General features: G+C 34.6%; 1 protein-coding gene across 5 annotated transcripts in view; it reads left to right on the forward strand.

Moving 5' to 3' along the window:
- Positions 1–13,294, forward strand: part of FBXO4 (F-box protein 4) — a 362,228-nt gene that overhangs the window by 121,503 nt on the left and 227,431 nt on the right. Inside the window, exon 6 of one of the 5 annotated variants that reach the window (XM_024247635.3) lies at positions 251–745. The exons of 3 other annotated variants lie outside the window; for them this stretch is intronic. In XM_024247635.3, coding sequence (XP_024103403.2) covers positions 251–378 — 128 coding nt within the window. In that variant the 3' untranslated portion in view covers positions 379–745. Of the gene's footprint in view, positions 1–250; positions 746–13,294 lie in introns of those variants that run through there. One more of the 5 variants, XM_054555522.2, reaches the window with a different exon arrangement.

The following is a 13,294-nucleotide window of genomic DNA, read 5'->3' on the forward strand; positions in this document are numbered from 1 at the left end:
ATCTAACTGAAAGAATATGGCAAAAGAGATGGGATAGTACTTCCATGATAACGTTACCTTATATGGCAAAGGTGAAAAGAATTTTTCAGATATGATTAAGAGCTCAAATCAATTTGACTTTAAGTAAATAAAAATGGAGATTATACTAGTGGTGCTAATCTAATCAGGTGGCTCATTTAAAAGAGTGCCTAGATTTTTCCGGAGCTCAGAGACTGTAAACTACAGAGAATCTTTTCTTTTGGCTGTGTAGAAGCATCCTGCCCTGAGTTCCACAGTTGGGAGGAAATGCATTCTGCTAACAACCACATGAGCTTGGAAGAGGAACCTGAGCCTCAGATGAAACGAGCTCTGGCTGACTCCTTGATTGCAACTTTGTAAGATCCTGAGCACAGCACACGTTGAAGCTGAGGCTGGACAGTGGGTGTTGTTTTAAGCCACTAAGTTTGTGATAATTTGTTACCTAGCAGCAGAAAACTAATACACCTCCCTTTTGTAAGATGTACCCGATCTACCCTCTCTGTCCCTTCTCGCCACTTTGTTTTTCTTCATAGCCCATATCCCTTTTATATTTCAAATAATTTAATATGTGTGTGTGTGTTTTCATTGTCTTTCCCCACTATGGTATAAGCTTCATAAGTGCAACTATTTTGGTCTTGTTTGTTTACTGCTCTGTCCGCACTGTTTAGAAGAGAACCTGGAACATAATAAACACTTAATATGTATTTGTTCAACAAATGAATAATAATATTTTTCTGACTTCTTTGTTTTCTCTGTCACTCAACTGACTTCCATATTTCCAAGTTTCCCACAAAAGATTTTTTTTATTTTTTCAATTTTTATCTTAAGAGGAACTTACCTCTCAGCAAAAGAGAAAATTATGTCAGTCAATACCTTAACAATGGAGGTTTACAATAGATGCAGAAAAAGCCTTTGAGAAAATCAAATATCCATGCATGATAAAACTCTCAGTAAATTAGGAATACAGGGAAGCTTCCTCAACTTTATAAAGAATATCTACCAAATAACCCCACAGCTAACATCATACTTAATAGTAAGAAACTTAGATTTTCCACTAAGATCAGGAACAAGGCAAGGATGGTCCCTCTCCCTACTGCTTTTCAATATTATATTGGAAGTCCTAGCTGCTGTGAAAGACAAGAAAAGAAAATGTGTATAGATTGAGATGGAAGAAATAAAACTGTGTGCAGATGGCATAATTGTGTATTTAGAAAATTGGAAAGAATCAACAAAAAAAAAATGTTGGAACCGGTAAGTGATTATAGCAAGGTTGCAAGATGCAAGGGTATCATAAAATTTCAATTGCTTTTCTGTGTACCAACAATGAACAGGTGGAATTTGAGATTAAAAAGAATACAATTTCATTAGTATCTTCCAAAAATAAAATACTTAGATATAATTCTAATAAATATGTACAAGATTTATATGAGGAAAACTATAAAACTCTAATAAAAGAATCAAAGAACTAAGTAAATAGATACTCTGTGTTCATGAATAATAAGATTCGATATTGTCAAAATGTCAGTTCTTGCCAACTTGATCTATAAATTTAATGCAATACTAGTCAAAATCCCCCAAATTATTTAGTGACTATCAATGAACTGATTATAAAGGTTATAATGGAGAGGCATACATTCCAGAATAGCTAACACATTATTAAAGGAGAAGAAAAAGATAGACAGACATTACCTGATGTCAAGATTCACTATAAAGCCACTGTAATTAAGACAGTGTGGTATTGGTGAAAGAGTAGACAAATGCATCAATGTAATAGAATAGAGAATCCAGAAATAGATTCACATAAATATAGTCAAATGATCTTTGACAAGAAAACAAACACAACACAATGGAGAAAAGAGGAGACTTTTTAACAAATGGTGCTGGAACAACTGGATAACAACATGCAAAAAAAATGAGACTAGGCAAAGACCTCACACTCTTCACAATAATTAACCCCAAATGGATCAAAAACCTAAATGTAAATCAAACAACTATAAAACTCCTAGAATATAACACAGGAAAAAAATCTAGATGAACTGAGTTTGGTGATGACTTCTTATATCCAATACCAAAGGCATAATCAATGAAAAAAATAACAAATTGAACATCATTAAAATTTAAAATTTCTGCTTTGTAAAAATCACTGTCAAGACAATAAAAAAGCAAGACACAGACTGGAAGAAAGTATTCACAAAAGATATATTTGGTAAAGAAAAACAAACAAAAAACCTCTCAAGTATTATATTTATTAGTAAAAGTGCCACTAAGTACTGGAGTAATCAGTTCTTTAGATTTTATGAAAGAGCAGGAATGCTTTGGCCACTCAGAAATATCTTCAGCAAAAAACACCTGAATTCAACATGGTTCTAGAATGACATTTGAACTTGTGAGCTTCCTAGTCCAGGCTGAGGATATGACACAGCACTATAGAAATTCTCATTCACATACTAGAAGGGAAAAAGAAACGAGATTATGGTTTTAATATTTTAATAGCTACCTTAGATCTAGCATGTTCTTATCTGAAAAAATTGGTCAACTCTGTGCCCTAACTCACAGAATCTATGCCTGTTAAATTCTGATTGAGTTGAAAAAATCCAGCATTTAAAAGCCATGCATTCTAGAATATAAAATTCAAATGATTTCATTTTCTATGAGTCTTAGAGCCTGTTTGGCTATACATCACATGCATAATCTTTCATTCCTAGATGACAACATTGTATGTCATAATACACACACACCCTCATTTTAAAGCTTCTTTACATATTCATTCAACAATATAGTTAAGTCTGGGCTAATTGGGTATATAGTTTTGCTGATCTCAGTTAAATTCAGAGAATATTTCCTGAATTTTCTGCACACATAGTAATGAGAACAAAGGTCCAGAGATATTAATTCTAGGAAAAGAGATTCAAATAGGGCTTTCGCTTGTGTGTTACTCCACTTTTCAACAGTTCACTGAATATAAGCCAAGGTGCAGCAAAAGACCACCGGGCACTTGACAAGGAAAGAGAAGAAAGGAGAAGGGAGGAGAAGTAACTAAACAAGAGAAGGAGTTAATGCATGGAGGAAAAGAAAATAGTGCAGTGTGGAGGGCAATAAGATAGATTTTTTTTTCATATGCTAAAGTTTCATTCATAATTGTATACACAAATTTACATCTACTGGGAGTTTAGAAATGGGTTTGTTTATTGGCATACATTCATTCAATAAATAAATTATTGAGTAACTACTATGTGCCAGGCAGTGTACTGGGTGCTGGAGATATACCATAAACTAAAGAGAAAAAGATGGTGCCCTTAAGAAACTTATATCCTGGGGAGTAGGGATGGGAGATGCGATACAAAATAAATAGGGAAATCAAATAGTAGGTTATAAAAGTGCTGTGGGCAAAAAAGGTAGAGCAGGAACAGTAAGGAGGATTAGGGTGTCTAGGGGCCTAGGGTTAGAGAGAGAAGCAGGTTACAGTATAAATAAAGCAGTCAGGGCAGGATTAATTGAAATGGTAATATTTTAGAAAAGATTGTAGGAGATGAATTTAGCCAATCAGCTTTCTGGGGGAGTGTTGCAGCAGAGGGAAGAGACAGCACAAAGGCTCTGTGGGGGAAGGGTAGGAGTTTAGTTTGGACATGCTGAATTGGCATACTATTGGACATCCAAGTGGAGATGGCAAGTCAGCAGTTGGATGTATGAGTCTGGAGTTTGGGAGCAAGGTCTGCACTAGAGATAAGTATTTGGGAGCATTAGCAGAGAGATGGAGGATCAAAGCTCAAGCCTGGACGAAATCACCGAGACAGTGAGGGTACCAAAAGAAGAGGACAAAGTCTGTTCTGAGATGCTTAAAAATTGAAAGTTTGGGGAGAATTTGAAAAAAAAGTGAAGGAGATTGAGGGGAGGTTTACTGAAGGATGGAAGAAGAGCACAATTACTCCCTCCATTTTCAAAACTGGTTAACGTTGGTAAGTCTCAAAGAGTGCTTGCTCTACCTAATAAAAGTCATCTCCTCCCCTGTAGGAGGCAATAGAAATTATGCAACACTGGCAAGAAAAATAATAATAACCTTGGTCTCAAAACATGTACCAAAGATGGGGGTGCCAAGATGGCTAAATAGAAGCAGCTAGTGCATGCTGCTGTCATGGAGAGAATGAATGGGGCATAAACACTATCTCTTCAGCTGGATCATCCAGGTAGACACATTGGGATTAATTGAGGAAGAAAATGACCTATGGAGAACAGGGAACAGCTAGACAGGATAGCCACCCATATGGGACTGACACAGAGCCAGGGCAGGATCACCACCAAGGAAAACAGTGAGGGAGTGACAGCCCCCATGGACTCACATTTCTGCCACAGACCTTAGCAACCCTGGGCTCAGGAGATCCCCACTGACACCCCCCAACCCAGGGCCTCCAGACTGACAAGAGAGCTGCATGGGGTCTGGGCAGACCCATAGCTCAGATACATGCAGAGACCCAGGGACCTTGGATCTCCGGCAACAGTGGCTGTAGCTCCAGCAATTGGGGAGGCCAGGCAACCTACAGAGTAGGAGAAAATATTTGCAAACTATACATCCAACAAAGGTCTAATATTCAGAACCTATAAGGAACTCAAACAGATCTGTAGGCAGAAAACAAATAACACAATGAAAAATGGGCAAAGGACATAAACAGACACTTCTCAAAAGAAGACATACACACAGCAAACAAACATGAAAAAATGCTCAATATCACTAATCATTAGGGAAATGCAAATCAAAATGATAAGACACCAGTCAGAATGACCATTATTAAAAAGTCAAAACATAATAGATGCTGGAGAGGTTGCAGAGAAAAGAGAATGCTTATACACTGCTGGTGGGAATGTAAATTAGTTCAGCCAGTGTAGAAAACAGTTTAGGGATTTCTCAAAGAATGTAAAATAGAACTACCATTTGACCCAGCAATTCTATGATTGGTTATATACCAAAATGAATATAAATTTTTCTTCCTTAAGACACATGCATGTGTATGTTCATTGCAGCACTATTCACAATAGCAAAGACATGGAATCCACCTAGATATTCATCAATAGTGGACTGGAGAAAGAAAATGTGGTGACCGAGCATGGTGGCTCATGCGTGTAATCCCAGCATCTTGGGAGGCCAAGGCAGGTAGATTGCTTAAACCCAGGAGTTTGAGATCAGCCTGGGCAACATGGTGAAACCCTGTCTCGAGAAAAAAAAATTAGCCAGGCAAGATGGCATGTACCTGTAGAGGCTGAGGCAGGAGAGTGGCTTGAGCCCAAGAGGTTAAGGCTGACATGAGCTGTGATTGTACCTCTGTACTCCAGCCTGTGTGCCAGAGTAAGACCCTGTCTCAAGAAAAAAAAAAAAAAAAGAGAGAGAGAGGGAAATGTGGTAGATACACACCTTGGAATAGTATGCAGCTATTAAAAAAATGACATCATGGCCTTTGCAGCAATATGGATGGAACTGGAGGTCATAATGCCAAGCAAATTAATGCAGGAACAGAAAACCAAATATCACATGTTCTCATTTATAAGTGAGAGCTAATCATTGAGTATGTATGGATGCAAAAAGGGAACAATAGACACAGGGGCCTGGCTGAAGGTGGAGGGTTGGAGGATTAACAACCTTCCTATTGAGTATTAGTCTGATTAATTGGGTGAGAAAACTATCTGTACACCAAACTCCCATGACACGCAACTTACCCAGTTAATAAACCTGCATATGTACCCCTTGATCCTAAAAGAAAACTTGGAAAGTGGAAAAAAATGTACGAAGAGAAGACATGTGTTAAGCATATGTAGAAAGTAAAGAAAGAAATCTTTTAGTTTAATGCTAGGAAAACTACAATGAGAGCTTTTTATCTGAAAAGCCCATTAAAAATTTTCATTAGGCAGTAATCCAATTTCTAACACTTTTAGTAACAGCAGTACTCTGTCAGCAGATCTTCCCCACCTCCTCAACTCAAATTTACACACTAATCTCCTCTAGAAACACCCTGACAGATACACCCAAAATAATGCTGTACCAGCTTTCTAGGTATTCCTTAATCAGTCCACAAGTCCACCCCTTCTCAACTTGGCACTCATATGTACCTCCTCAAATCATACTTAATTTCCAAATAAAGACAATAGCAAGGAAATAGTCCCACCTCACATGATGCAACTAATATGAACCATCCTGCCTACAACCGAAAACACGTTAATACATTACCCAGAATCTGGTTTTCAGGATTTCAATATTTGGGACTTTAATCTTTTGGAATTTCGATTTTTTGAATTTTAGACTTTAGAAATTTTAGGTTTTAGTGATTTTAGACTTTAGAGATTTTGATCTTTAGAGATGTTGATCTTTCTGTATTTCAACATTCAGGATTGTAGCATTCAAGACTGTGTCGTTTGGATTTATGATCAGCACCAGACTCTGGCACCTAATTTTTCTTGAGTTCTCTGACTCTGGGATGATAAAAGGCATCTGTCATCAAAAGACTGTGTTAGATTAACTAGAAATGAAGGTTAACAACTTTTCTTATGCCTGATAGAAATGCGCACATAAAATTAGTAGTAACTTGATTTCATCTAATAGTAAAAAGTGGTTAATAATTCATAACTACATGTACTTTAAATTAAAAAGACTGAGATGTGCATAAGTGCAAATCCAGTTATTTTATTACTCTAAGTATAAAAAACTTAGATTAATAAAGATATGACTAGAATAAACTAGCAAATGAAAATTACTTAGATTTACCATTATCCAAAAAAAAATTATCTCCTTTTTCTTGATTTATTACCCAAACTTTAAGAAGTCCACAGATTTATTCGATAAACAGCTTTTTATGGTTATAAAACTAAAGGAGGTGGGAGCAATTCTTGTACATAGTTTTAGAAATTTATAGCAAATATATCAACATACTGAAGGCCTGTCCTTTGATCCCAGTCAAAATAAGCATATTTACTCTCTGCTGTGAAGAATTCATGACCTAACGTTCCTAGCTGGTTGAGTGTAATTTGGAAGAAGGCTTAACATAGATCAGGAAAGCTGACCTCATAAAACACAGTAATGTCTTGTGGAATTTAACTTAGGTTTAACAGTTACTCTATGTATAAATGTTATAGGAATTCATAGAACTTTGCAATAAGCAATTTCTAGAGGAAAATGTAAAATAAATTATAAAAAGATGTTCTTCACTTGATATTACTACTAAAAAAAATACTTGACCTGTCAGTCAATACAGTCAAACAGTCATGAATGACTAACACTTTCCGAGAGGTTCCCAGTGACTGTCAGTGAATGATATCCTTGGTTGATTTGAGTAGTTCTTCATGTTTGTTAACATTGAGAAGCTAATATTCATAGCCAAAAGCACTGGGAATGTTTTTTCAAAGTGTTTTTTGGCTTGCACTGTAGATGGCTTTGCCTAGGATGATACTTCCCTTGTTATTTGTCAAAATGCAAAGATAACTCTTTCATAGATAATTGCCCTGTGTTTATTTATATTGTATGTTTCCATGTTTGATCACTATTGATGTGTTTGCTTGCTCTGAGTTGATTTTCATTCAGATTTTTAATGCTAAATAAAATACCAAAAATAAAATAAGTAAAATAAGGGATGGTTTAAATTTTGGACCTTAAATAAACCAATTTAAGGACAAAAAGTTTTGCTCTGTTTTTATCTATATATATGAACAAGACCAGGACAAGGGCAAGGTGAGTAAGACACTGGTCAGGTGCAAATTCAAGGTGGTCTGGACCAGGTAATGAAGGATCTTCTGTGCAGTTCGAATACTATTCTCTAGATAAGGAATTAGCTGGGCTATCTGAAGCAAAGGAGTGATGTGATTAAGTCTTTCTTTCAGAACTGTTCTTTCCCCTAATCCTGATTGAAATGATAAGTGAATAGTAGTAGGGAGTAGTAGCAGTGGCATACTATGAATACAACATCAATGGATTTCTAGTAGATATAGCACAGATGGTACCAGATTAACGCAGTCATCAAAGATTCCATTATCTTCTAAGAAGGTAATGAAGTGTTGCAGACGTTGTAGGAAACGAGGTAGTCTTGGCCTTTAATACCTTCTAATTTGGGGGAGTTCCAGTTAGTAGTGAAGATGAGTATGGCAAGATAAGAACCATTTTTCTTGGAGTCCCTGACAATAAGCATTACTTGAAGGTATAGTCAGTTATATGAAAGTTACCTCAGAGTAAAAACTCATAATCTATGTCATGATAGGAAAGCACTGATGTTGAGCACTGAAATCATTCAAAGAAAGTATGAACAACTGTTGTGTGTTCAAAAAAACACAATTTTTGAAAGGATAATATACTTAAAATGATCTCAGACTATAATTGAAACATAATTAAACATAACAGATCATAATTAAAACACAAAACAACATCAAAAAAAGGTTATGGGTGTTGAGGAAGGCACAAATATACTAATTATCTCAGCACTGAAAAAGCAAACACTTGCTGTTTCGTTCTTGACATTGATAATTAGAGGCTAATGGCTTGATTTTAGGACTTACAAGTAAAACAGCACACGTACCTTCCAAACTTCTAGAGGTAAAAGATATCAATGAATATATGCACCATATAGCAGAAGACTAAAAACAAAAGAAACAGCAAGGAGGCAAAGCATAAAATGATATCTCTTATGATATTACATGTAAGTGGGCCCCATCAATGAGGTAGGATGGGAAAGAAGCAGTGATCAGCGAATTCTGTCTGCTTCTGGCTTGCCCCAGATCTCAGGTTCTATGCTTGGTGAAATGTCACAACTTCCTTTAGTTTCTCTGTGGCTGCTTACCCATTTATGCAGGTAATGTGAAGGATGCTCTGAAAAATACTTTTCTTCTCATCATTTGGTTTCTAAAGCCCCAAATCCCACCAACAGAATACACTCCCTCTTTCTTTCAGGTGAAAAATTCTAGCATCCCTAGACGTTTTCCAGTTTTATCTTGAATCAATCACACAACCTCTTCTTTAGCATTCAAATATATTTTAATGCTTTTATCCAGTTATTAACTACTCATGTCTTAGCAGAGGCAGATTTTCAGATCGTTTCTCAAGGATAAGTGAAAATAAGTTAGCATTGTGGTGTGGCCCAGATAAGGGTTGACAGCCAATGTATCTGGAGCTGTGATTTCCTTGCTGAAATATTTACTAGTAGGAAAGAAAATACGAAAAATACATTGAATTTCTAGAACAGCTAAATATATGCACTTGTTTCTGTTATAATAGATTCCTGATGGTTTTTAGTGTTAAAGATTTATTTGATTTAGAAAATCAGTCATTATTAGTTAGCAATTTTTAAAATGCTCATACTTGGCAAAATAGGTTATAATTAATCCTGTGCTTGTTTGTATCTTTTTTTCCCTGTAATATATGACTGTTAATTGAGGTCAGAAAGACTCTCATTCATTCATTTACTTATGTATCAAATATCTATTGAGATCCTATTCTTTGCACTGGTTTGGATCTTGGGGATACAATAGGAAACAACAAAATATTTGCTCTCATGGATCTTAAATGCTGGTGAGAGTAGAGTCAAACTATAAGGAAATAAATATACATCAGGTGAACATAATGCGAACAAAGCACAGTAAAAAAGACAGTGAACAGTGTGTTGCTATATTTGATTAGGTGATAACTGAGTAGAAGTCTTTATGAAATGAGGGATTATTTCCTGATAGGGTGGAAGGTGTCTGCTTGGTAAGGAACAGTGAAGAGACCTATCACACTGCAACAGAGTGAGCTAGGAGAAGGTCAATAAATTGAGAGACAAGGAATAGCTTTGCACAATGTCTTGCAAATAATGTTGTCTCAAATTTTTGTTTTTCTCCCATACTCCATAGCTATATTTGTTCACCAAAGAGGATACAGGTTGACAGAAAATCCAAAGTATAGAAATTTTTAGCAGTCAAAGAAGGAAGCAGTATGGTGACTGCTAATTAGGTTATATGACAGACATTTTCCATAATTTGAAAGAGTTAAATCTATAGTGCCAGGTTTTGGCAAAAATATATTTAAAACACATGACAAAATAAAAATGTATGATCAAAAATTATATCGGCTAAGGTGTATTGAAATTAGCATTTAAAATTTTTTTCCAACTCTTTTTGAGTGTGTCAATTCAAATAATTTGCTTCTACATAAAAAAGTAAAAGTACAATTAAGAGTCATTTTATAGTCTTGATAAGTCCATCTGAGCATACTTTACAGAACTGGTAAATGTATATTGCTGTCATGGTGTGTAACTATTTCATTTGCAACTCAAGTGGCTTCTAATTCTTCTTTTTAAATGATATTGTTAAAAATAATTTTTGTTGATAGATCAGTGTGATAGTTAACTGATACAATTAGTATGTGACTTTTACCATGTAACTTGAAAACAGTTCAAATAATTGAGTGACATTGGTACACAAAATTCCTTTCATTTCCGTGTATATAATTTCTCAGCACTTATGTCTATAAAAATGAATAATAGAAATGAAATGTCTGTTCAACTCTAGCTCATTCTAGAAATGGCTAATATTTAACTATAGTGAACCAATTGTAAAAAACAGCCACATCCACAGACTTACGTTTTTAAATATAATTTTACTTTTCTATGTTTAAAATTATCAGTATTTATAATTTTGTTATATAATTAATTGTTTACTAATAATTAAAATGGTAATTGAATCTAGAGGAAATATTTTAACACAGCCTTATAGTCTAAAATTAAAAAAACAATATTTTGATATATATGTGTGTGTGTGTGTGTGCAGATTTTTGTGCCAAAGAAGATAGACTGATTAACAAAAGAATTTCAAATATGAAAGTAGATTTGATTTGGGTAAAATTCTACAGGCAAAGTTAATAGAAATACAAGGTACAAGCAGAAAAGGGAGCATTGTAAAATTTTTGACTCTTATAAAAGAGCTAATTCAAATATTTATTAAAACTGATAATGATATTTATATCTTTTTTGGATATATTTAAAAGAAAGATTTAACAGTTTTATTTACACGTCAATATTTAAATATACCAGAAATTATACTGTTTGCAATTATTTAAGCTTATGATAAAACGTCTTAGTTGGTAAGTTAAAAATGTGCAGAGGTACACAGTTTGCCAAAATTCTTTATGCTAGTATAGGAGTAAGAAAAATACTGGAGACCATTCTCCTGTGATATTTCTTAGTATAGCCTTTATATATAAATACATGCTAAACTCCCTCAACTTCACTGCAGTAAGAAAACTGAAATAAAATTAAATCTTAAGAAAACCCCACTGGTTATAGTAAACATGAAAAGGATTTCCATTTCTTATCATTGACCATGAAACCAAGCAAGAGCAGTCTGGTATTCTGTAAGTTGAAACAAAAAGTTCTGAGGCTAAAATTGAATGATATCAATTTTCTCATTCTTTCATAAATAATATGATAATCAACAGAGTTAAAACTTAAAAGTAGCAAATGAGTAAATACAGAAAAACTTGAAAATGATTCAACATATTAATTTGATAATTCATTTTTCTTTTCAAAGGGTGTGTGTACTAATGATTATGACTATTACATATATAATATAATTTTAGTGTTTTTTTGTTTTTGTTTCTTTTGCTAAGAAAGTAGTTCCTGGTTTGTGTTAAGGAATTAAATATCAAAATTTCAAAGTGCTGTACAAAGATTATAATATTTTGAAGAGTCCCATGATGTCGCTGCCATTTGAACACATTTGAGAACCATTAAGGTGGATCATTGTTTGTAAACTACTAAATAATCTGAAGAAACCAGCTAGTTTTATTTGGCACATAAAAATCACTAGTCTATTTTTTATATGCGCAATACATTTAATTTCTAAAATAATGCACATTTCTTTATAAAAAGTATTATATAATAAATGCTACTTCTCCAGAAGGACTTAATCTCCAAATATGGTTCTTATTTTCTTAAGTAATTACAAAGACCACGCAGAATGAAAGGTTGGATTTTCAAGGACCTCAATAAATAGTGGTATATGGAATAAAGATTTCATAATAAGGAAGAATTATTAAGAATATTTCCCACTTATTAATAAAAAAACAGAACTTTATGTCCCCTCAACATGTGCATTTTAGTCCTGCATATGAATCAATAATTTTGTTTAAAACTTTATGTCTATTGACAAGGGTTCCTGACAAGCTGGCTTTTTCTATTAGCCTATTCCAGGAAGCATCTGTTTTCAACTACATTAGAGTATCTTTAGAGTTGATTAAATGTATCAGCTGGATATAGCTTTCTATTGAAGAAGAGAGTGATTTGAAATCACTTAAGAAAAAGCTTGCTTATAGAATTTATGGAAACATCCCAAGTACACCAATTTTTACTTTCTTATGTTAATTCTTGTTGAAGAGTTTTCTTCTTTGAGCTACCAATTCAGTGTTCTTTTTGTTCTTAACAATATGTTAGACAAGAGATGGATTCACATGGATCTCTTATTTCTTCTCAGCCCAAGTTCTACACATGAGAAAATTTTAAAACCCTTTTTTTTTTTTGAGACGGAGTCTTGCTGTCACCCAGGCCGGAGTGCAGTGGCGCTAATTCAGCTCACTGCAACCTCCTCTTCCCAGGTTCAAGTTATTCTCCTGCGTCAGCCTCCCGAGTAGCTGTAAAAGCCTTTATTTTAAGGAAAAACGTGTTTAAAAGTCCAATCTTAAAGGGGTTGATCTATTTTTATGTATGTATATACCCATGTAACTACCACTAAGATCAAGAGACAGGACTTTCTTAGCTCCTCACGAGGTGTTCTTCCCAGTCAGCCCTGTGCCCGAGCTGCCCACCTCTCTGTGTTCTATGACCATCCATGAGGTTTACATCTTGCTGAACTTCATAAATGTTATCATGCAGTATGTCATCCTTGTGTCTGTCTTCTTTCACTTTACACATTGGCTGTATGCAGAGGCTATTTCATCTCTTTAAGGCAAATACAGGCTATTTAACATGAGAAATTAAAAAGAAGGTTTTTGTTTTTTTATTTCCTCTCTAATAAAAAAAAATGATCTCCTATTTCTCACCCCACTTGCCTCTGGCAACCACCATTCTACTCTCTGGTTCTATGAGTTTGACTATTTTAGATACTTCATATAAGAAGAATCATGCAGTATTTGTCTCTATGACTGGCTTACTTCACACAGCGTAATGTCCTCAAAGTTCATTCATGCTGCTGTGTATTATAGAATTTCCTTCTTTTTAAAGGCTGAAGATTATTTCACTGCATTTGTATACCACATTTTCTTTATTCATTCATCTGTTGA

Source organism: Pongo abelii, chromosome 4 (genome assembly GCF_028885655.2).
Source record: "Pongo abelii isolate AG06213 chromosome 4, NHGRI_mPonAbe1-v2.0_pri, whole genome shotgun sequence".
NCBI classification, from domain to species: Eukaryota; Metazoa; Chordata; class Mammalia; order Primates; family Hominidae; genus Pongo; species Pongo abelii.